Below are 23,412 nucleotides of genomic sequence, written 5' to 3'. Positions count from 1 at the left end.
CCCTTACTGTGATTCAGTACCATATGTTGGTATGAGTCTCAGGTATAGACCTTGCCAGGATCTATGGTCCTCGCCAGTATTTTATTTTTCCTGTGTCTATAGATAAGCACAAGAAAACCATTCCTTCAAAAACCAGTTTCCCTGAGTCAATACAAGTAAGGATCAGCTTTTCAAATAATTAGCAAATTACTAAAATCAAAGTAGCAATTTTTGTTACAAGAGAAACGAAATCTCTGCTTGGGCTTTTTGGTCTTATTAACAAAGAGAAATTAAGAATTGACTCAAATAAAAACTCGAGGACAATTTTGTTAGCATTTAAAATGCAACTCTCCACCCCAGCCTACACCTTGGCAGGCAAGCTATCACTCTCAGCAGCTGCCAAGAGAAGAATATTCGAAGAGAAAGTGGCATAGAGATTAGACACACAACAGACAAGAAGGTACACAGTGATGAAGGAGCTTAGAGAAAGAGTCAGGGAGCCCAAGAATCAGAAAAGGCCAAGGTTCCAGCCAGCATCTGAGGAAGAAGGCTAAGAAAGGAAGAACGGAAAATCATTGATTGCTGATCACAAAGGACAGCTGAACCTTACCATATGTCATAGGGACTACACTGGGCTACAGGTGGGTGAGGGAGGCATGAATTTTGAGGAAAGTGTAGTGTTTTGTTAAAGGAGGCGACTCTGCCTATCTCTTTAGTGCAGCATGTGTTGGAAATGGGAGAAAAAGGAGAAAAACCAGTTTAATATTTGATTTATTAAACAAATCCTGAATGTTTGAGGCCAGTTGCTGAGGACGTTGTGGGTCAGTGCTGGAATGTCACCCATCTTTTAAGCATTGTCCACTTGTATATTGTCTTACAGCCTCCTCTTCTGAACACTCCTGCCTTGCAGAATTTGGTTAAAGCCTAGAGATCCAGATACTTTCTATCTAGGGACTTCACGTTTGTCTTTATAGTCAGTCCTCCCCTAATATATTTTAGCAACAGTTTGTTGTATTTTCATTGTGATCATGTAATAAGATAATGAGAATGTAGCAGAATTGAACTTGGATGCCAAAGCCCAAAGCCAAACACAATGAAAGGCATACTTAGGGTGCTTCAGAACCCAGAACATCTTTCCAATCCAGGCTGAAAGAGCAACTTCAGAAACACAGAACATAGGGACCAAACTTACAAAGCCAGGAAGCTTTTCCATTAAGATACAGGATGCCTTTCTGTCTTACCTATTGCATTGAGCCAAGGGCAAAAAGAGGTGCTAGCTCTCAGAAGAACTCTACAATGACTTAACACACAACAAATCTAGACCAACATAATTATCAATGTGTTAGCTTGACCAATCGAGAGACAACCTGAGTTTGATCTGAAGGAACAACATGGTGGAAGGATGAGAGCTGACTCTGGCAAGTTCTGCTTTAACCTCCAGGGGGCTTGCTGTACATAAATACAAACAGAGACACAAAGACACACACACACACACACACACACACACACACACACACACACCAGAGAGAGAGACAGAGCCAGAGATATAGAGAGAGAGAGAGCCAGAGAGAGAGAGAACGGGGGGGCAAATAAATTCAATACAAATTAATTAATTAAAAACAAACGAACCCTAACTGAGATCACATAGTGTTTTTCCTCTGGATACCTGACAGGATTACACCTGATAAGGTGAAGTCTGTCTCACAAGGATGCCGGAAGGTAAAATATCTTTCCTAAAAATAAAGCCAACTTTCTTTGAGATTCTCAGAGACGTCTGCAAGAAAGAATGAAATTCTACCCAATGTCATATTCATTTAGGAGTTAAGCCTGCTTTATTGCTTCTATAACATAAAATGTTTATATATGAGAAGAACATGAACTCTTTATCAGCAGCCTTTACAGAAAATGTTTTTGTTTCTCTCAAATTCTGGAGGAAATTTTTTCTCTTCCTATGTCCCCATAAGTCTTTTTTTTTTCTTCTGCCCCAAACAATAGACAGATTTACAAGAGAAAGCATACACAAATGAATTCATGTACAGAGGGGTATCCCAGGGACCCCCAATAACCTACTGAGATTAAGATGTGTAATTTCTCATTGTTAAGGAAAGGGGATTGTTAAAATAGAAGCAATTTTGAAGGGTAAGTGATTTTCAAGGGAGTCAGATGGACTCAAAGAGAAGGTAATGAATGCTTGAAGACAAAGCTCCCTTGGCTCTTGAGGTAAGGGAGAACATATATGGCAAGACTGAGTGACTTCATGGGCATCTCTAAGAAGAGAGAAATCCTCATTTCAATGTGATGGAGTGGAGTTGATCATGAAGCATTGCTAGGATTTTAAGCTTTTCCAACCTTACATAAAATAATTTCCCTTCCTTTGTAAGCCAATTTTGATATAAGATGACTCCCTTCTGGTAATCTATCTTGCTTCAGGTTAATAAGGATTAAGGTTAAATGGAGAGTCAACATGAAAGAAAAGGTGTATGGCTTAAAATTTAGCTTTTCTATTAGCTTGTGGATTCCTAAGTCAATAATTGGATCTTATTTTTGGTGTCTCCTACAGTGGAGGAGGGTTGCCTTCTATGTAGTGATTTTAGGGTTAGGTGTTATTAATTCTGAGAGACACCTTACAAGTTGAAACCCTGCCAACCCTCCCAAATGGAAGAAGTAGAATGAATAATGTGGAAAGCATATTTAAAATCAGTAGAAATATTTACTAATTCCATAGATAGCACAATGAAATCAGGCTGTTTGTGATGTGTTTTTAGAGGAAAGGGACCCAGACTCTAGAATTGAGTCCAAAGTGAATACAGTGCTTCCCATTTGGAAAGCTTTCTCCATTTTAATTGAATTCCTAGCTATAAAGCAAACAGGAAGTTGAATGACAAGGGAGAGACAGAAATAATAGGAAATGGGTTGAAAACATAATCCAATACCTCAAAGAAACTGTGAGGTGTATTTTCTGGTTTAGAGAAACAAGGAGAGGAAGAAGCATGGCTGAGTTTCGAAAGGGGTACTGGTGTAGGTATGTATCACATGATTGAGCTTGCCATGTGAGGGAGGAGAGCCTGGGGATAGTTAAATGAGATGTTTGTGCAGGCAAATAAGAAAAGATAGAGAAGGAGCTATGGCCACAAGAACTATTTGTAGAGTGCCTTCATTAATGATTCTATAATCATAATTCATAATGATTTGTTATGATTAAGAATTCATAATGATTTTATAGTCTTGAACTATCTCATATTGGCAATATGGAACATTTCTTTTTTGACTGTTAGAATAAGTATATTGTAGGGGTGCTTCTTTGTGGAGCACCAAGAGGATTTGCTTCCAATACTTGCTTTGGGCCTAACAGGATACTGTGCTCTCTCATATTTGACCTTATTTGATTGGCTTTGAATTAGAAGCAAAGAGAAAAATACAGTGGTTGGAAGGTAGCAGTCAGACTTGACCATTTAGGCTGAATGGTGCAGAGTAAAGAAAGTCAACGTGGGGTAGTTGGGAATTTGGCCTAGGGAGAAGGGACATTAACTTCAGGACCAAAGCACAGAAGTCAGTCTCCAGGAGAATGAGATAGTAGTTTTCAATTCTAGTTCCAATCCCAAAACAGAATGTTTTGGTTTTTGAATGAAATAGATTTTCATCAATTAACAGGAACTAAGATATAGTTCAGGGTAGACAGAGAGGTGTTATAGTAACTATTTGATCTCAAATTGGGGTTTCTAGCCTGCCATTGATCATTCAGTTCCCATATAAAAGATATACAAGCTTTATATTTATAATAAGCCTTAATAAGCATTAGAGCCTGGAAGATATCTACCCTCTAAGCTATTAGAAACTAATTTCCTACCAATAACCCCAAATTATTACTTTCTATGTTCTATCTGGGCTATTCTTTTACTACAATTGGCCAGCCCTTGTGGTCATGTATTCATAACTCAGTTAATCCATGGTGTCTCTCCTCTCTCCATCTTCTTCTCTTTCCTCCTTGTCATTGTCTCCTCAGACCCCAAGCCCAGGAACTCAAAAAAAACCCACAAATCTCTTTTCTGCCTAGCTGTTAACTATAGGCATCTTTATTCACCAATCAGGAATAATTTGGGTAGCAAAATAACTTATCCTCACTTGGGTACTTGCAGATTCTCGTGTCTGGGACAATTAGACCTTGGGGGCCAATATTTAGTATTACAATGCGTAGCAAAAGACCAAACCTCAACAGAGAGGGACAGTTATAGAGACAGAGATAAGATTTCTTACCATTTGCTTGGCACTATGAAGTTTTCTAAATCTCTAAAGATTTTAGAATGAAAGGCACCATTTGGGGCCATTGACGGCCATAACCCACGACATTGTGGCCAAGCAGCACTACGAAGGATAATTTATTACTTATGCTTAATATAATGCCCAGTATAAAAAATTTAAATTTGTAAAACAACTGAAGTAAGAATCTTTATATGAGTGATATTGGATGGTATTCTCAGGTAGGTCTGAAAAAAGAAAAGAAGAAGAAGAAGAAGAAGAAGAAGAAGAAGAAGAAGAAGAAGAAGAGGAGGAGGAGGAGGAGGAGGAGGAGGAGGAGGAGGAGGAGGAGGAGGAGGAGGAGAAGAAGAAGAAGAAGAAGAAGAAGAAGAAGAAGAAGAAGAAGAAGAAGAAGAAGAAGAAGAAGAAGAAGAAGAAGAGAAGAAGAAGAAGAGAAGAAGAAGAAGAAGAGGAGGAGAAGAAGGAGGAGGAGAAGAAGGAGGAGGAGGAGGAGGAGGAGGAGGAGGAGGAGGAGGAGGAGGAGGAGGAGGAGGAGGAGGAGGAGAAGGAGAAGGAGAAGGAGAAGGAGAAGGAGAAGAGAAGGAGAAGGAAGGAGAAGGAGAAGGAGAAGGAGAAGGAGAAGGAAGGAGAAGGAGAAGGAGAAGGAGAAGGAGAAGGAGAAGGAGAAGGAGAAGGAGAAGGAGAAGGAGAAGGAGAAGGAGAAGGAGAAGGAGAAGGAGAAGGAGAAGGAGAAGGAGAAGGAGAAAATAACCTTGTGAATTTCATGTTCCCTTTTGGAACGTGTGGTTAAATCCACAGTACTGAGCATAGCTGCATTTTTATCTTTTTAAGATTCAGTAGGTCTGGACCAACACAAGACCTGATCTAGCACTAGCGTTTTTTGGTTTATTGGCATTGCAAAAATCTCTGGTAAACCTGACTCACCAAAAGGCAAAATACCTTGGGGAGAATCCCCAAAGATATTGGCACTGAAGAATTAAAAATGTCTGATAATGGAGAAGGGCAGTATCCCTGGTATGACAGGAAATCCTTGTGGTGGAGATACAAAGGGAGGAAACGTTTCTGGAGGCAATACAGCTAGACTTACCTCTTAAATATTTTATTCCCACATAAATTAGATAGTAGAGAGATGGGTGGGTTTTAAAGACATGCAAAGATGTATCATCCTTCTCAGACAAAAGTTCATTAACTTTGTTGGGCACAGTAAGACTGAAAGGAGAACTTCAGGCCTGAGAGACAAAGACAAAAAGAGACTCTTTTAAGATCTCTTTTCAGGAAGGTAGAGAGGAAGTTGGTTTTACATTGCAGGGAATTGGTGATGTGTTTATAAAAAAAGATAAAGAGAGAAGAATATGTTCTATGTGGTTGTGGTGAGGTCTGGGGGAAAGGGAATGTCTTAACAGATCCATGCCAAGGCATCTCTTCCCAACCAGGGACAAGCCACACGACAGTATAGTATAAAATAGATAAACGTTTATTCAGGGTATGGGGCAGGTAAGAGGACAGTAGAGGCAGAGAAAGGAAGAGAGAAAAAGAGAGAGAGAGAGAGAGAGAGAGAGAGAGAGAGAGAGAGAGAGAGAGAGCAGCCATGAGCACGTGGAGAGAGGGAGAAAAGGAATGGGGGAGGGAGAGGGAAGAGCAAGGAAGCAAGAAATCAAGAAAGCAAGAAAGGAGCAAGTGAGGGAGGAGGGGGCAAGCAGCCTCCTTTATAGTGGGTGAGGCCTACCTAGCTGTTGCCAGGTAACTATGGGGTGGAACATATCTGGCTGTTGCCAGGTAACTGTGGGGGTGGAGTTTAGACAGAATGTTAACTATCCGGGTGTATAAATAAGTGGTCTGTGAGATGGGTCACATGTGAGTTAGACTCTGTGACAGCAGTCACAGAGATACTGGATAAACAAATAAGACTAGTTGTATGTTGCCCACAGTACAGTTGCAATGGATCCTGGGAAGAGTGTTTTGGGTTTGTTTCCAGTAATGCTTGAAGCCATCCTGTGTGAGAAATACTTTCTAACATCAAAGGTTAGTAGCCCACCAAAGGCCAACATTCCTTAAATCTTCTCACCTTGTAAAGTTTTATGCAAAGGAATTTAAATCTTTAATCTTTCTCACCTGGTAAAACTTGTGAACTAAAAGCTCCCCTCACCAACATTCTAGCCTGGAACAACTGTTCTCTTCTCCTTCTACCTCACTTTCCATTATTTAACTTACACTGGTTATTTAAAAATTAGCCAGCTGGGAATGACTCTGTGGTCAGTCCCCAAATGAAGGGAAAAAGCAGCCTTGAGCCACCAGTGTTGGGGAAAAAAAAAACTGAAGAACTAAAGTGAACTTCATGTCCTGATGTGCTTGCTAGCCCAGTTTACCCTTTTTGCAAAAAGATATTTCCTTGTCCAGTTAATTTCACTTTTTTCATGTTTGTTTGTTAGAGATAATGTTTCCAATGGCTGCTTAGGGGCTAATTGTTGTTGTTCACACTAGGCTCAGGGCAGACCACACCAGACCGAAAGGTTCCAAGTAAGGTTTATTCAGGAGATAGGGCAAAGGTGGGGACAAGAAGATGGAAGAAGAAGAAGAGGAAGAAGAGGGAGACGTCAGGGGGCTCTGCCTATTTATATGGGTGATGATGTAGCCTCTTGCAGGTAAAGGTGGGAAGTAGCCAGGTGGATTCTGTGAATGTATGGTGGTTGCCTTGGCAATGATGTGGGGGTAGAGTAGATGGGATGTCACTGGGTTTGGAGCCTGATACCAACATACCTCCCTTTTTCTTATAAAGAGAAGAAAAGAAGGGAGGGGAAGCTGATGGTGAAAGGGGAGTCAGGATGCCATGTTTCTTAAACTACTTCCTGCTATGTAGGGGTATAGTCCATTTTGGGTTATAGCTGGCTTTCACCATTGGGGTCCACTTGGTAGATGTGTGAATCATGTTCCTCTGTAGACAGAAGCTGGTAATCCTGTAACAGGAACTGACTAATAGTTTGATTAGAAATAATAACACCAGGAGGATGACTAGAAACAGTGTTACAAAAGGAAGTATCAACTTCCATATGGGGTTTTTAAAAATCTCAGAACTGGAGGTATCACATTCCCTAAAAACAGCATTCTTCTTGAAGGAACCTGCAGAGAACACCTTCTTTAGCTGTCAGGACATCTAGCCCCCATCAGTTCTGAAGCACCACAGCTGGAATCCCATGGGTCTTGTATGTAGAAAAGAGAGTCTTGCGGTGTTTATAGAAGAAATGGTTAGTCTGTGATCCTAGCATATGTATCTGACAAGACCAGTATAGGCAGCCTCCATAATCATCTGGCCAGTTTCTACAATAATCTTTTATCTGGTCAAAGAGAAAGCAAGTATAAAGAACATAATATTTAGATGGAATATAAGGATGATAACAATTTGGATTGCTTCTTGGCATCCGGCTGTGGATCAGTTTCCTGACTCTGTTTGGAAAGATTGTTTGTTATCTGGGGGGGGGGGGGGGGGGGGGGGGGTCTTGAACCTCAAATCTCCAGATGTAAGGGCTAACCTGGATGAAAACAAGCAGCAGGGGGAGGACAAGAAACCCATGTTTAATCCAGTGAGGTTGAGTTTGGCTGCAGGAGTGGACTCTAATTTTCTGGGATTAGGGACAAGGTGTGTGATCTCGACATCTTCTGGAACTTAACAGAGCATGGTTCTATTAGCGTTGACCTGTATGAAGAAGAGTGGATTTTAGGTGGAGGTATGAAAGACTTGAGATGAGACAGGTGGACCCAAAGAGAGAGTTCCTCTAGTTTAGCAGCTGTAGGGTCACAAGAATTACCTTGAAAGGTCCCTCCCATTTGGGAGAGAGGGGTGAGGGCCGATGATCTAGAGGGGAGAAAAGGACTTAGTCTCCAATGTTGATAGGCAGTAGACAGGAGACAGTGTGTGGTCAAGGTAGATGGTAGTCAGCAATGATGTGTTTATAAAAAGATAAAGAGATAAAGAGAGTATGTTCAGTGCATGTGTGTTAAGGTATGGGGGAAGGGGATGTCTCAGCAGGCCCATGCCATGTCGGGGCATCTCTTCCCCCGAGGGACCAGCCACACACTGGTATAGTATAGAATAGAGTTTATTCAGGGGTTAAGAGGATAGTAGAGGCAGAGAGAGGCAGAGAGAGAGAGAGAGAGAGAGAGAGAGAGAGAGAGAGAGAGAGAGAGAGAGGAGGGGAGGGGAGGGGGGAGGGGAGGGGAGGGGAGGGGAGGGGAGGGGAGGGGAGGGGAGGGGAGGAGAGGAGAGGAGAGGAGAGGAGAGGAGAGGAGAGGAGAGGAGAGGAGAGGAGGAGAGGAGAGGAGAGGAGAGAAGGGAAGTAGAGTAGAGGCTGTCCATGAGCACTTGGACAGGGGGGAAGGGAAGGGGGAAGGGGGAAGGAGGAAGGGGGAAGGGGGAAGGGGTGAGGGGACCGGGAGAAGCAAGAGGCAAGAGAGAGTGTTGGATTTAAGTATCCAAAACCAAGGGATGCACTCCCCCAGAGAACTCACGGACAGGACTTGCTGTAATAACATGAGGTTTATTGATGAGTTGATAATAGCTGGTACTGGGGTTCTCCTGTATAAAGACAAGAAGAACCCTGAGCCAAAATTGGGGGCAGTATTTATACCATATTAACAGGGCTCATACAGGCAATTTTACCTCTTAATAACTACAAGGGCTGACTTTAACAGCCGTTCCCAAAGTTCCCAAACTCAGTTTTCCCTCCGAGGCCTTATTGCTAAGTAACTTAAGTTTACATCTTATCTTCAAAAGAAGGTCAGTTTAAGTAGCTTCTATTTACCCAGGTTTTACTGTGTTAAGGGCTAATAAACTCCTAACTTGGGTCTTCCTGGAATGCCTGAGTCTTTGGAATGTGCTCTTCCGGGGATGTGTCTCAGGGCAGTTAATATTTGTCTCAAATTTAAGGGTCTTTTAATTTTAAGTTCAAGCTGAGATCTGAAATTCTTACATTTGGTTCTTACAATAGCAAGAGATCAAGAGAGAGAGAGGAGGGGGCAAGTAGTCCTTTTTATAGTGGACCAGGCCTACCTGGCTGTTGCCAGGTAACTGTGGGGGTGAAGTTTAGACAGAATGTTAACACTAATAGGCTCGGGTGGTCCCATGTATTTTTAACTTCATCTGCTGAACACTCTACAGGTACTTACTCTCTATACTTGGACTATAAAAAAAATTAATTAACCAGTATCTCAGAATAACATGGGACCATGAACTCATGAACTCCCAGGGAAGGGCTCCAAGGCTGGATGGAACTCCTCAGCCTTCCATCTGTGTATGTGTTGATAAGAGAGCCATCCCTGCCTGTAACATTCTCACTCTTCAATTTCCCAGCATTCCCACCTAGGAAGCTCCCATTCATCAGCCTCCTCCTAGCCTGTGGCTTTTGTCTTTATAAACCTGTGTATTTTGACATTCTGGGCTCTCTCTCTCCTTCCCTCTTGCAGAGGTACTGGTCAGAGTCCCAGTATTGGTTCCCAGTAAAAGCCTCTTGCTTTGATTGCATCAAGTGCCCAGCTTCTGTGGTCATTTGGGGTGAGTGCCAGTTCCTGGGACTTGAGCAGGGGTCTCAGCCTTTTCTGGGCCCTTACAGGGCCAGTTGCAAGTATTAACCACAAAGAGGAGAGAGAGAGAGAGAGAGAGAGAGAGAGAGAGAGAGAGAGAGAGAGAGAGAGAAAGGCAGAGCTGCACTAATCTAAGGGTCTAGAGTTAGAGTTATGTATTCACAAAGCATTTTGATGCTATGTTTATTTTAAACTTGGATTAATTTGTCAAACTGGTTGTAAAATAAATCTTTCCAACAGTATAACTCCAAAAGCCACAAAATCATTTCTGTTGCTACCAAGACAGTTATGCATGTTTGTTGTAAGTGAAGGTGCAATGAAACCACTGAACTAGACCACTCCATGGATAGAAACAAAAATGTATTGTTTATCAAACTGTCAAGGCTCTCTCTTGGGATGGGAGTTGGGGGGAGAAGGAAAATGGCAGAAAAGCAAGAGGTGGGGGTCTTTGAACAGACAGAGGTGGCTCAAAATTACTGGGAACTTGCCAAGTTTGTTGACCTTTGGAGGGTGAATCAAGGGAGATTCCTGGAGGATTAAGGTTTCTTACAAGAAATTATAAGATTTTCTTACCCAATGAACAGAACTCCCCTCCCTATAATTCAGGAGATAACTGGGGATGCTGAACTTGGGCTTCTGTTTACCTGGTCATTCTGTTAAAGACATTGCTAGTAATGTAGCCATTTTGGGTATCTACTTTGGACCTAATCTTTGTGGTCCTTGCTGATGCCAACACTTAAAGTATGTATCTCTATTTAAAAAAAAAAAAAAAAAAAAAAAAAAAAAAACCAATGTTGCCTGGTGGTGTTGGAACATGCCTTTATTCCCAGCACTCAGGATAGAGACAGGCAGATTTCTGTGAGTTGAAGGCCAGCCTGGCAAACAGAGTGAGTTCCAGGACAGCCAGGGCTACACAGAGAAACTCTGTCTTGAAAAACCAAGAAGAAAAGAAGAAGAAGAAGAAGAAGAAGAAGAAGAAGAAGAAGAAGAAGAAGAAGAGGAGGAGGAGGAGGAGGAGGAGGAGGAGGAGGAGGAGGAGGAGGAGGAGGAGGAGGAGGAGGAGGAGGAGGAGGAGGAGGAGGAGGAGGAGGAGGAGGAGGAGGAGGAGGAGGAGGGGAGGAGGAGGAGGAAGAGGAGAGGGGGAGGAGGAGGAGGGGGAAGAGGAGGAGGAGAGGGGGAGGAGGAGGAGGAGGGGGAAGAGGAGGAGGAGAGGGGGAGGAGGAGGAGGAGGAAGAGAAAGATGAAGAAGAGGAAGAGGAAGAGGAAGAGGAAGAGGAAGAGGAAGAAATAAGCCTAATGTTGCTTCACACTGCCAGATCCTGATTCTCAGGTATAGGCAAAATTTGGCTTTATCTGAGTGGACAAACCCCTCAATCTGTAGGTAGATGTGCCAGGCTCTATAACTGTAGTTGACACAAGTACACTAGAGAAAATTGGAAAATATAATTTACATGTGAAGTTTGGTTGTTGTTTGCTTGGTTGGTTTTTTGAAAGAATATAAAAAATGGTTTATTTCACAGATTATTGATAGGTATCCTAAACATTGTTCTTTGTTGAATTCAACAGGAGTTAATTCTCTCTGTCACTGTTTGTGTTGTTGCAGAAGATCTGGATGACTTAAGGATGGAGGGTGTAACCACCCTGGTACTTTCGGGGAGCAAATTTAACCAAGGTCGTCCTACTCACCCTGCCGAGCCACAGGCCAAAGTCACACTGAACATCTGTTCAAGGTGTGCCAGGTAAAACTTGTACTTGGTGTGTGGTATACCTAAGATTCTGATGCAAAGAGGGCAAGAACACAATCTTCCTAATTTCTTTGGTTCTGACATTGAGTTAGTCTTGCAGTTTACCCTTCTAGGCATGGCTACTTTGACCAACAATGAATCAAAGCGTTTAGATTTGATCTTCACAGCTTGAGATTGTGTTGAGTCTTTTAGTCTCTGTGGTTCCTTCGTGCCTGCTCTTCATTTCTCTTTTCAGAGACGATTCAGCAATTTCTGAACATTCAGAGCCGCCATTAAAACATTTTTCTAAAAAGAGTTTGCTCAGGTATAGTTCAAATCCTGGTATGATTGAGTTTTTAGCCTAGCCTCATCCTGTTCACCTCCCGGTAAGAATTTAATCAGCTTGAGGCTTCCCAGTTTGGCAGCTGGAAGCAATCTTGGCCAACACTGCATGTGGCCCAAGAAGCAGCTTGGTTACTGCCAAGTCAGTTCTGGGCTAGAGGCAATGCACCAAATAGCACCAATTCATTCTTTTGTAGGAACTAAATCTCATTGGCAAAGGGCTTTTAAGTCTGTTTAAATGATAAAACAAGCCTCCAAACCCTTATGTAAATGGCTCAGATTAGCAAGGACAATGTAGTAGCTGGCCAATTTTACCTCTCCTTTCTGTCTGGCTGGCCTATTGTGCTCTGTGAGAGGGGATTAGTTGCATGGAAATAAGGAAAGGGTGAGGGTAGGAAAATCAAATCTCATTCTTGTAGCTTTTCCTCTTTGCTTTTTACTCCTTCGGAATTTTTATTTTAATTGTCACTGGCTTAGAACAACCTAAAGGAAAACCTTCAGGAACTCAGGGGAAGTTGTTTGAAGACATCAAGCAAAAGAGCAAAGGTATTACAGTGCAAACAGGAGTGGCGACATTGCCTGGGGCATGGAGTGCTTGGTTTAATGTTTTTATTAGCACAGTGAAGAAAACAATTAATTTTTTATATAAATGACCTTTCTGTCATTATAGGTCATCTACGGAAGTGGTCTTTGGCATTTTGTTTTAAACTTTGTAGTATGTTTGTATAAGTACAGTTTGACTAGATTGAGTTGATGCAACAACTTTTCATAACAATTATAGGCCTGTTGGGTATACTTAGAATGCCTGTCCAAATATCTTGCCAAACTATTAAAGATTAAGCTGAGAAAACACCAAGCACACACTTAACTCTTTATCACTCCACTTTCAAAATGATAGAAATGGATTGGAATCACAGAAACACTCTACCAAATAATATTTGGTAATTGATGTGTCAGGAACAGAACGCAGATGGAAGTACTTAGAAGGCCAGAATCAATACAAGCATTTTAATAACGATATGTGCTGCTTGAGAGACAGGAACATAGAGGGTGAATTCTCAAAGAGAGCTGCCTCCTGAGAAGAAATGGAGAACCTATTATAACAGTTAAGAACTTATTCAGTCTTACCTCAGGAGTCTTTTGTGTGGGGTCCTCTGTGGGAAAGTAAGAAGTAGACACCTCACTATCTTCTTAGATAGTAAATGTCTCCATTCAGGACTCAACAGCAAGTAAGTAAGTAGGGGTTAGAACCTAATTGTTTGTATAAGGCATTTGGAACTGGAAGAGGACAGGAAGTCCTTGAGACAGACACCTTCTTGCCTCAAGTGAGCACACTTAGGGGTGGGGTGTACTAGGATCTAAGGCATTTCTTGTCCTCTAAAGCCAGCTTGTGGCAATGGCTTCTGGATTCTTCATCTCCCAAGGTGACAGAACACATTTCACAGACATGTTAGGTGAGTTTCAGAAAAGAATTTTATTACAGGAGAGAGCATAATAGAAAGGCGGCAAGAGAAACTCATGCATAACAGGGTGGGTTCCTAGAAAGTACTGCCATCATTGGAAGTAAAGTCAGAGTTTCTTAGAAAGAAATCCCAACAAGAAATAATAAGGTTTACTTCTTACATGTGTGTGCTACTCACAGAGGCAGAAGACCAAATACCAAGCACACACAGAAAGGAAGTTCAAGTGCTTTTTATGCTAATGTTCCTCTGTTGGCTAGGGTCTCACCTCATAGTCTTCTGTGATTTGTTAGTCTTAAAAGAATCAGCACTAAAAAAAAAATAATAATAAAATAAAATAATGAAGAAAAATTAAGACACTTAAAATCTGAGAATTCAGGAAGGACTTTGTGAAAATAAGTTTAACAAGGCATGGGAATTAAAGCATTTGCAAAAAGGGTTTACAAAGTTGGGGAGATAAAAAGATTTAAGTTTGTTATTATAAAAAAATGAACCTTTTACAATGTTTGACATAAAAGACAAACATTTAATTTGTGTTTTCTAACCACTGACCGTTGTATTTAAGGGTTAATAATGTTTTACCAGCTTGAGATGTGCTGGGGTGACCTGGTCAGTTCAGTTGTCCCACCAAGAATGTCTTCATGATACCTCTACCATGGTGTTTGGTCTGGGCTGGAGTTCTGGGCACACTCTCAGGGGCTAGGAAAATATATGATCATATGCAGCTCCCAGGCTGTTGGGCTCATGGAAAAAGAGAATAAAGATTAAAGACAAGAAATCAGAACATGAAGCAGTTCCTTTAAACAGTTTTAGTGTTTCTGTCCTCTGGCCAGCACATAGAAGTGACATTTTCAGTGTCTAGCCAACACAGAACTGGTTGTCAAGGATGAGAAGCAGACTGGCTCCTTTCTGGAGTTCCCACCCCACACATCCAGACCAACCTCTTTCTTCTGTTCCCAGAAGTAGCACAAACTACTGGTTCAGGTTCCAAGCAGTCAGGGTCCAATTGCTAAAGACTGGGAGATTTCTGTCTTTTGTGTGTCTCAATAGTTATATTTTTGCACCCACATTATCCATTATATAATTGTATAAGGCCATCATACATCTTAACTTGTATTTTTCAGGAAATTCTGAGTTAATATTATTGTCTCATCTTCATAGATGAAGACAATGAGGTACAAGTTGATCAAGTAACTTGTTAAAATAGTATTTATCACTGAGAAAAGCACTTAATTTTAGATGCAGTTTCCTTTTTTTCTGAATTTTTGTAGTATTCTTTCTTTTTCCAGCTGAAACTTTGTAGCATCCAGAAGCATTCTTATGTATCATCTTTCTTCCTCTTCCTTTCCCCCCTTTCTTTCTTGCTTTCTTTTGAAATTTATTGAAAATAGATTTTGTTCCCCTTGCATAAAGCATCCCATTTACAGTTTCTCTTCACTCTGCTTCTCCCAGCTCCTCCCCTCCCCTCTGATCTGGATTCACTCACATTCTACCTTTCATTGGAAAAGAACAGGCTTCTAGGGAATAATAATAAAATAAAACAGACAAAAAAAAGAGATAAAGATAAAACAAAAACTAATGGATCAAAACTGAGCAAAACAAACAGAAGGAAAACAGCCCAAGACAAGGCACAAGAAACAGAAACTCACTTGATCACATACTCAGGCATCCCATAAACTCACCAAACTGGAAGGCATACTATGTACACAGAGGACTTGGTGCAGACCCCTACAGTATTCACACTTGCTACTTCAGTCTTTTTGAGTTCATGTGAGCTTTGCTCAGTTAATTTAGAGGGCCATTGTTCTCCTGGTGTTCTCCATCCCTTCTGGCTCTTAGGTTCTTTCTGCTTTCTCTTACATGGAGGTTCCTGGAACCCTGAGGGAAGGGATTTGATGGAGACATTCTATTTGAGGCTGTGTGTTCTAAGGTATCTTATTCCTTGCATAATGTCTCGCTGTGGGTCTCTGTATTTGTTACCATGTTTCTCTGATGATGATTGAACAAGGAATTGATCTATGAGTATAGCAGAATGCAGAATGTCATTTTCCTTTTTTTAGAACAGTAGTATTTAGTTTTTACCCTATGTCTCTAGGCTATATACACTCGGGATTTTTGGTTATAAAGCAGTGACAGGTATGGATGGGTTCATACCTGGCGTGGGCCTTAACTCAAATCAGACATTGCTTGGTTACTCAAGCATTGTATTACCATTGCCTAGCAGGTAGGACACCATTTTAAATTAAAGAAAGGGTTTGCAGCTGGCTTGCCATTTATGCTTCTCTTTTGGTAGATTGGCAAGTACTTTCCTGTATCAAAGACACTAGGACTTAGGAGTAAAAGCTCTGTGTAGGCACTGACCTGATTTCTCTATGTTCAGTGAGTTGTGTAGGTGTTGTTTTCAGCAAAGAGGACTTGCTGTGGCTTTGTGGTAAGCAGAGACTATAGTCTTGGCAATAGCCTGGGTTGTCTGGGAATTCCATGGGACTTCCTTGGCCAACAAGTTTGTTAGATGTAATCCAACTCCAGTACTGAAAACTTCATTTGGTGAAAAGAACTGTCCAACTGGGGCTCTGTCTGTCCCATTATTTGCTGATTTTATTTGTGTATGTATATATGTATATACATACATATGTATGTTCAATAAATGTATATATATTTAAAAACTTCTACTCTACTGTGTTTCATAATACCCCTCAAACAGCCATTACTTTAGCTGTCTCTTTCCTCTCTGATTTCCCTTCCTGTCTCATCTTTATCCTTCCATTTACAATCAACTGTAACTATTTCATTTCCCTTTCCTAACGCTAGCTGCCTCCCTAGTCCCTTACCCTATGCCTACCCTCAGTGGTTCTGTGAATTGTAACTTCGTTAACATTGACTTAACAGCCAAGATCCACACATAAGCAAATACATACTATATTTGTCTTCCTGGGTCTGGACTACTTCAATCAAGATGATTTTTTTTCCTAGTTCCAGTCCTTTACCTGAAAATATTATGAGTTTTTATTTTTTTAAATAGCTGAGTAATACTCCATTCTGTAAATGTAATACATTTTCTTTATTCAGTCTCCTATTGAGGGACATCTAGGTTGTAACTTTCTAGTTATTATGAATAAAGGAGCAATGAACATAAAGAAAAAGAAAGGACAGAGAGAAAGAAAGGGAAAGAAAGAAAGAAAGAAAGAAAGAAAGAAAGAAAGAAAGAAAGAAAGACAAACAACAACAACAACAAAAACTAGAATGTCAAAGTAAGCAGATTTATGTTTTGGCCAGTACATAGAAGGGAAACTGAAAAAGAGGAGAGGGAAAAAAAATATGCTTTCAGAGTTAGTGGTAAATATCTCTGAGCAACTGGATTTGGGAGAGACGTTTACAGTATATACATCCATATCTTAATGAAGAAATTGTTGTGCTCTTGTCTTTTTAAGATGTCTTCATTCTACCATGTTATTTTGAAGTTTCTGGAATAAATGACTTTGCTACAGACTGATTTATTGCCCATTTGGATGACTCTTCACTGAAGAGTCAATAGTAATAGTATGTATTAGTAATCTTACAATATTTGGAATAGTTGAGAATATCAAGTCTCTACTGAGGACTTAAGTTACTACTCAGATCCATCTTTTAAAAACCAAAATAATAAGGAACAGAACACATGAAAAGATCAAGAAAAAAATTATAATTTATCTGTAGTAGTTTGAATGTAATTGCCCCCCCCCCCCCCATAGTCCAATTACATAGATAGTGGCACTATCAGGAGGCATAGCCTTGTTGGAGAAAATATGTCACTGTGGGGGGCTGGTTTTGAGGTCTCCTATGCTCAAGTTACACCCCGTGTGGACACAGTCTCCTGCTAGCTGCCTGTGGATCAAGATATAGACTTCTCAGTTCCATATCCAACACCATTTGGCCTAAATGTTGCCATGTTTCTCACCATGAGAATAATGAGCTGAATCTCTGAAACTATAAGCCAGTTCCCATTAAACTCTTTATAAGAGTTGCTGTTGTACTGGTGTTTAATCAGAGCAATGAAGACCCTAACAAAGACAGTCTCTATAAAACCTTCTCTAGTGTAATGCCCTTCAGCAAAGCCCTTACACGTCACCTTTCCCCCTTTCGTGTGGAATTGTGTTCTATTGTTGGGGGTACTTGTGATGCTTCCAGTCTCCTTCACCACGGTGTTAGAGATTCTGACTCAGGCAATTGTGATACCCCCTCCCCTGAAATTAGTGTGTAACTAGACACAGGAGTGGGAGACAGAGCTGATTTCAAACAGTTTATCTTTCATTACCTCCAAGTCAGCTAATGTTTAACGACCTAAGAGATGAGCTTCCTCCTCCCTCCTCTTCCTCTTCCTCTTTCTCCTCCTCCTGCTTCTTGTTCTCTTCCTCCTCTTTTTTTTGCAGTACTAGTGTCCAAACCCAAGGCCTTGCATTCACTGTGCTGTATCTGGTTTATCTTCTAATATGGCAATAACCTCATAAATGGGTCTATAATCTCATGATATAACCATGTCCCCAAACTCCCATATTCTCATATCTTCATATAGCTTCATGCAGTGGTTAAGTCTCAATATGACCTTCACTACTGTGAAAATATTTGATCATATCCTAGTCGGTTACCAAGATTATTTATATATAAAGATATGTTCTCTTAAAAATCAATGTAGCTAATAGCATTGGGTCCATTTTCATAGTAACAGGTGTTCCTCTGGATTATTAAGACCTGCAGTCATACTGCAGAGTGCCTTCGTTTACTGGGCCAGCCTCACTCCTTTATAACCTTTGATTTATAGGAATGCTGTGCCCAATGAGGAAGATCATTCTTCTTTTGTCACTTGAATCTTTGATCATTTAGTGTACCAATTAATCAACAGGCTTTTCATGGCCTGAAGAAGGAAAGGTACACATGTATTAATGTTCACAGAGAAATCACAGGAACAAAAATGTTAGAGTCCAAATTCTAGTAAGATTGGAAAGTTTCCATACCTTCTTCATTGGGGAGAAAACAGGAAAGATGCACGTAACTTGGAGAGTGAAGCAACCTTTGGAAAGAAGAACCACAGAAACTGTGACAGAGTTGCCTGTGTGTGCTTTCCTCTGGTGGACTCCCAGAAGCCTTCTAGTATGCTTTACTATAGAATGAACAGAATTCATTTTCCCTAGTTGAAGGAAACTGAGAACATTTTGGTGATCTGTCTGTAAGCAGGTAAAGGAAGATAGTTTCTGTATTTGTTACTTTTCTTGCTTTCATAAAAAAATATGTAACAAAAGCAATTTAATAAAGGAAAGGTTTATTTTGCTCAGAACTTGAGTTCATCCTGGCAAAGGAGTCATAACTGGAGTAGTGTGAGGCAGCTGGTCACATTAATCTATAATCAGGGAATAGAGACAGGAAAGCTGGTCTCAACTCTAGTTCTAACTTTAAAGCATTTCATGCAACCCAGGACTAAATAGCTAAATTAACCTAACCTAGACAATCCCTTATAGACATGCCAGATGTCTGATGTTTCAAGATCTTGTCAACTTGACAATCAATATTAACTACCACAGGTTCCCATTAAGATTTCTGTTTCTCAAAGCCTTTAAGTTAAAGTAACTAGCATATGCAAATAACAAATAGTATATAGCATATTTTTGGGATTGTATGTCCTGTGATCCTTCAGGTAAAACTACAGGAATGTGTAATGACTAGAGGAACTCCAGAGATAGACCCCTTCCCAGAACCCTGTAGGAAGGGTGGAGTCTGAGGAAAAACCCTAGCCAAGACACTGGAGGAATGGTTCAGGGCAAGAATAAGACAAGAGCCTAAATGTCTCAGGGCTGATCCAGTGTGGTGGTGTTTTACGTTAACTGTCAGCGTGACTAGCTTTAGAGTCATTTGGACCATTGGTGCTGTAGATATGTCTATGGCAGTGTTTCCAGAAAGGATTAACTGGGAGGAAAAATCTACTCTGAATGTAGACAGCACTGGGATTAATCTTGGAGCCAGGAGGGAATCAAAGAGGTGAGGCCATCAAGCAAGAACATTCTTTATTCTCTGCTTCTTTTTGATATGAGATGAGTAACCCCCCCTGTGTAGGTTCTTTCTTCCATGATATTCTGCCCAATGACACAGGACTGAGAAGTCATGAGTTGAGCATTCTGAAGCTATAAGACAAAATAAATCTTTTGTCAGGTATTTATCACAGTAAATTAAAAAAAGGAAAAGTAAATCAATACACCAGTATGGGCCACAATTTTTTTTTTTTTTCAAAATATGAAGAACCAAGTTGGATTAGTTACTTTTGTGTGGCTGTGATAAGATACATGAATGAAGGTTTATTTGGGGTTTGGTTTTTATGGGGATAAGAATCTATCACCACCATGGTGGGGAGGCATGGCAGGAGGTGCAGTTGAGTGGAGCAGGATGCTGAAAGTTCATGGGCTAAACTACAGAGAAAGTGCACTAGGAAGGGTGAGAGGCTTTCAACCTCAATGGCAGCCCCCAGTAATGTACTTCCTCCTGGAAGGCCTCACTCCCTTAATCTACAAAACAGTACCACTAACTAGGGACCAGGCATTCAAATGCATGAATGAATGAGTCTATGGGTACATTTCTCTCTCTCTCTCTCTTTTTTATTTTTGTTTTGTTTTGTTTTTCGAGACAGGGTTTCTCTGTATAGCATTGGCTGTCCTGGAACTCACTCGGTAGACCAGGCTGGCCTCGAACTCAGAAATCTGCCTGCCTCTGCCTCCCAAGTGCTGGGATTAAAGGCGTGTGCCACCACTGCCTGGCACATTTCTCATTCAAATAACCACATGGGTAACTGCTCCTAATTTAGATGCATTGAGCAAGTCAGAGATCTATTGTTACCAATTAAACCAGCATGGAGAAAAGGACTCTTTCACTTAAGATCATAGCACACAGGAGGCTGGAGAGATTGCTCAGTGGTTAGGAGGCCTGGATGCTTTTCCAGTTTCAATTCCTACCACCCATATGGCTGTTCAAGATGGTAACTCCAGTTCCAGGAGATCTGACACCCTCACACAGACACACATGGAAGCACAATACCAATGTAAATTTTAAAAAATAAATAATAATAAAACAAAAAGTTAACAAGATTAATCTCTTTCTAGGCATATCCTTATTTAAAATTTCACTAAACTGGACACCTATAAAGGTGATGGATAAGAAAATATAGGAATATTAATGTTAAATGGCATTCATAACCTTCAGAAATTACAACAAAGGTAGATTAGAAAGCCACCTTGATTTAAAGTTGAACAATAGTGTTCTTACCCCCACACTATTAGATGGTGGCCAATAATTAAGGAAGCATTCACAGAAGCTAAGTCCTCATCTATGAAATGAACTTCCAGCAATGCAGCTAACTGGCAAGGGTAAATGGCTGGGCTGGCTAGGAAACTGATAATGTTATTAATACACTTTTATGGAAAATATCAGAGAGATACCTTAGGACAGAATCTAGAAACAACATATATTCCAACAATTCCTGTTCTTGGCGTATAGTCAAAGCAATTAAAATCCTTACACAAAAGGCACATCTGCAGAGAACCCTTTCCCGGTCAGAAGCTATTGGAAGACATGCTCACTAGTGACACTGCTGACAATTTGCTGCCATCAACTGAAGCCTTCAAGGAACTCCCAACCACTGCTCTTACAAGGAAATAAATCCTCACATATTAAAAAGTCCCTGCAGTGTTACTGACTTCAAAGTGTTTAAAAGATTAAAAACAATTTTTAAAGTTTGTTGATTAGCATACTTGTAATAAATCAAAGGCTTTTAGGCTTGTTGTTGGTAAATATTTCCTGTATGGTTAGGAAATTACAAACAGAAGACAGAAGTGTTTTAGGCCAAAGTTACTGTAAGTCTGAACTGCTCAGTATTCTTTTCTTCTGGGATTTTTGACATAATCTGTGTAACTTGAACAAAGATGATGACATCTGACAACTGAAAGGATGCACAGTTAATAGATGAGTAACATCCAAAATATATAAATATGACATCTAGAACATCTCATTGCCTTCTCCCTCTGATCATGAAGGGAGGTCATTATAAAGCCATCAGACAAAATATTGTCTTTGTGGAATATAGCATTGACCTTATAATTGCTGGTGCTATCTGTTTTAGGTGGGTTTTTCCAATCAGATCTTGGGCGTCTTGGTTTCTTTTTGAACTGGTATAGTTTGAAATCACTTAGCAAACAAAGGAGTCACAGGAACTGACTAACTTGTCTGGGAGACATATGTAAAATGTTGATAGGGTGATAATCCAAATTTCTGGAAATTACCAGCAAACCCTCAGCAGTTTAAAGAAACAGCGTTCTGCTTTTCTGTTTAAAAGAACAACAACAATAACAAACCAAAAAGCGAAAAACAAACTCTAAGTTTTACTTGAGTTTTTCTGCTGATTGTCTTGAGTTTTTGTTTCAAGGTAACAGCAAAAATGCTTGATGTCAAGGTAAGCAGAGGCATGCTGGTATGGGGCACTCATTGATGTTTGCAGTGGCATGTCATTCTACAAAGACTACCCCTTAGTTCTTTCTCTCTATCCCGTGCCACTATGAGGAGTTAAATCTCAGTTTGTGAACCTATGCCAGGAAGTTCCCTGTGGTAAGCTGCCATTTGCTTTTGATGGTGCCAGTGTTTGCATTCCTTCATGCTCAGCGTCATTCTTGAACCAAACAGTGCTGGGAAGCCGAAAGTCAGCTTGAAAAAGATTGGATTAGAGAGAACATACAGGAAGCTGTCTCAAAAGGCAGCCTCAGAATTAAGTAGAAGTTTGTTTCCAAGTATTTTGATGATTTAAAAAAGAAACTTGTCCTCTATGCAACTGAAAGTTCATTATTGTTTCTCTTTAGCTCCATGGTATTAAGCTTTTGAGACTAATTGTAAGTTGAATTGATAAAACAGAAATAGATTATGTTGGGTCACAGGACTATGAAGAAAAGCCAATGCCAAAGCTTGTGTGAATTAACTATAAACTGTTCATATTAGGAGTTATTAGCTGATATGGAGTATCTTCATAATTTATAACACATTATGTTTAGTTCACTTGTGTGTACATATTGTCCAATTGCTTTCATAAGGTTTATTTCACCAAATTTCCATCAGAGGAAATGGTGAGCAAAACAGGCATGAACCAAAAATTGAAAACAATTACTTTTCATTGGCTTAAATTTATTTATTTATTTATTTATTTATTTGTCATTTACTTCCTAAAATTGACTTTTTTGACCAAAAGGGTAAAGGATTCAATTATTGGCATGCATACAATGAGAAATTCACTCATATTCAAGTGGCAGCAATATTTAGTTTGAAAGTGATTGCAATCATACACTCTGGAATGAGACACCATTATTTAACCTTTAAGAATAAAAATTGGCACTCATGACCACCAGGGACTTGTTATTAGAAATCAGGCATGCTAACAAATGACATGTATATATTTGTCAATTTCTCACTAACTATAACAAAATAGCCGAGACATTCATTTTGGTAAGACAAAAGATTTGCTTGTGCTTACAGTTTAGAAGAAATCTGTCCATGAGCCATTGAGGCCATGTCCTTAAACCTGTGGCACAGCTGTACTTCAGATACTCCTGTGTGGTGGAGCCAAACTGTTCACTTTCTAGCCAAAGAAGAAACAGAGAGGGAAATGAAGTTGATCAGTCTTGCTGTCTGCTTTTGCAGCACATCCCCCCCCAGCCCCCCCCCGCCCCCCCGTGATCTAAGCCATACTCATTTGAGCTCCACACAGTCAAAATCCTGTAATCTTGTGATAGTGATGCCTGGAAAACCACACTGTTGACAGATGTGCTTTGGAACATTCACAATCTAAGCTGGAGTAGATGGTGACAGAGCTATGGGAAGGAGTGCAGCATGGCATGGTGTCTACTCCCTGCTAGATGGGACTGGTTGCAATTTTACGGAGAGTGTTGCTATGGAATATGCCTACAGCCTGGGAACTATTGCTATATGGCTTTCATTGTTCATGTCAGATCTGCATGAAGTGGGAAGCAGTTCACTTCAATTCTTAAACCAATTCCATAGTTCTTTTTATTTATAAA

General features: G+C 40.4%; 1 protein-coding gene across 7 annotated transcripts in view; it reads left to right on the top strand.

Moving 5' to 3' along the window:
• The window catches only part of C25H8orf34 (chromosome 25 C8orf34 homolog), a 394,450-nt gene that overhangs the window by 238,439 nt on the left and 132,599 nt on the right, over positions 1-23,412 (top strand). For 5 of the 7 annotated variants that reach the window (XM_076924364.1, XM_076924362.1, XM_076924360.1 and 2 more), the window contains one exon: positions 11,414-11,549. In XM_076924364.1, the coding sequence (XP_076780479.1) occupies positions 11,414-11,549 (136 nt within the window). The remainder of the gene's footprint in view (positions 1-11,413; positions 11,550-23,412) is intronic. The other 2 variants (XM_076924363.1, XM_076924361.1) reach the window with 1 other exon arrangement.

Source organism: Arvicanthis niloticus, chromosome 25 (assembly GCF_011762505.2).
Source record: "Arvicanthis niloticus isolate mArvNil1 chromosome 25, mArvNil1.pat.X, whole genome shotgun sequence".
NCBI lineage: Eukaryota > Metazoa > Chordata > Mammalia > Rodentia > Muridae > Arvicanthis > Arvicanthis niloticus.
Note: the sequence above shows the minus strand (reverse complement) of the source record. Positions and strands in the feature narration are given on the sequence as shown.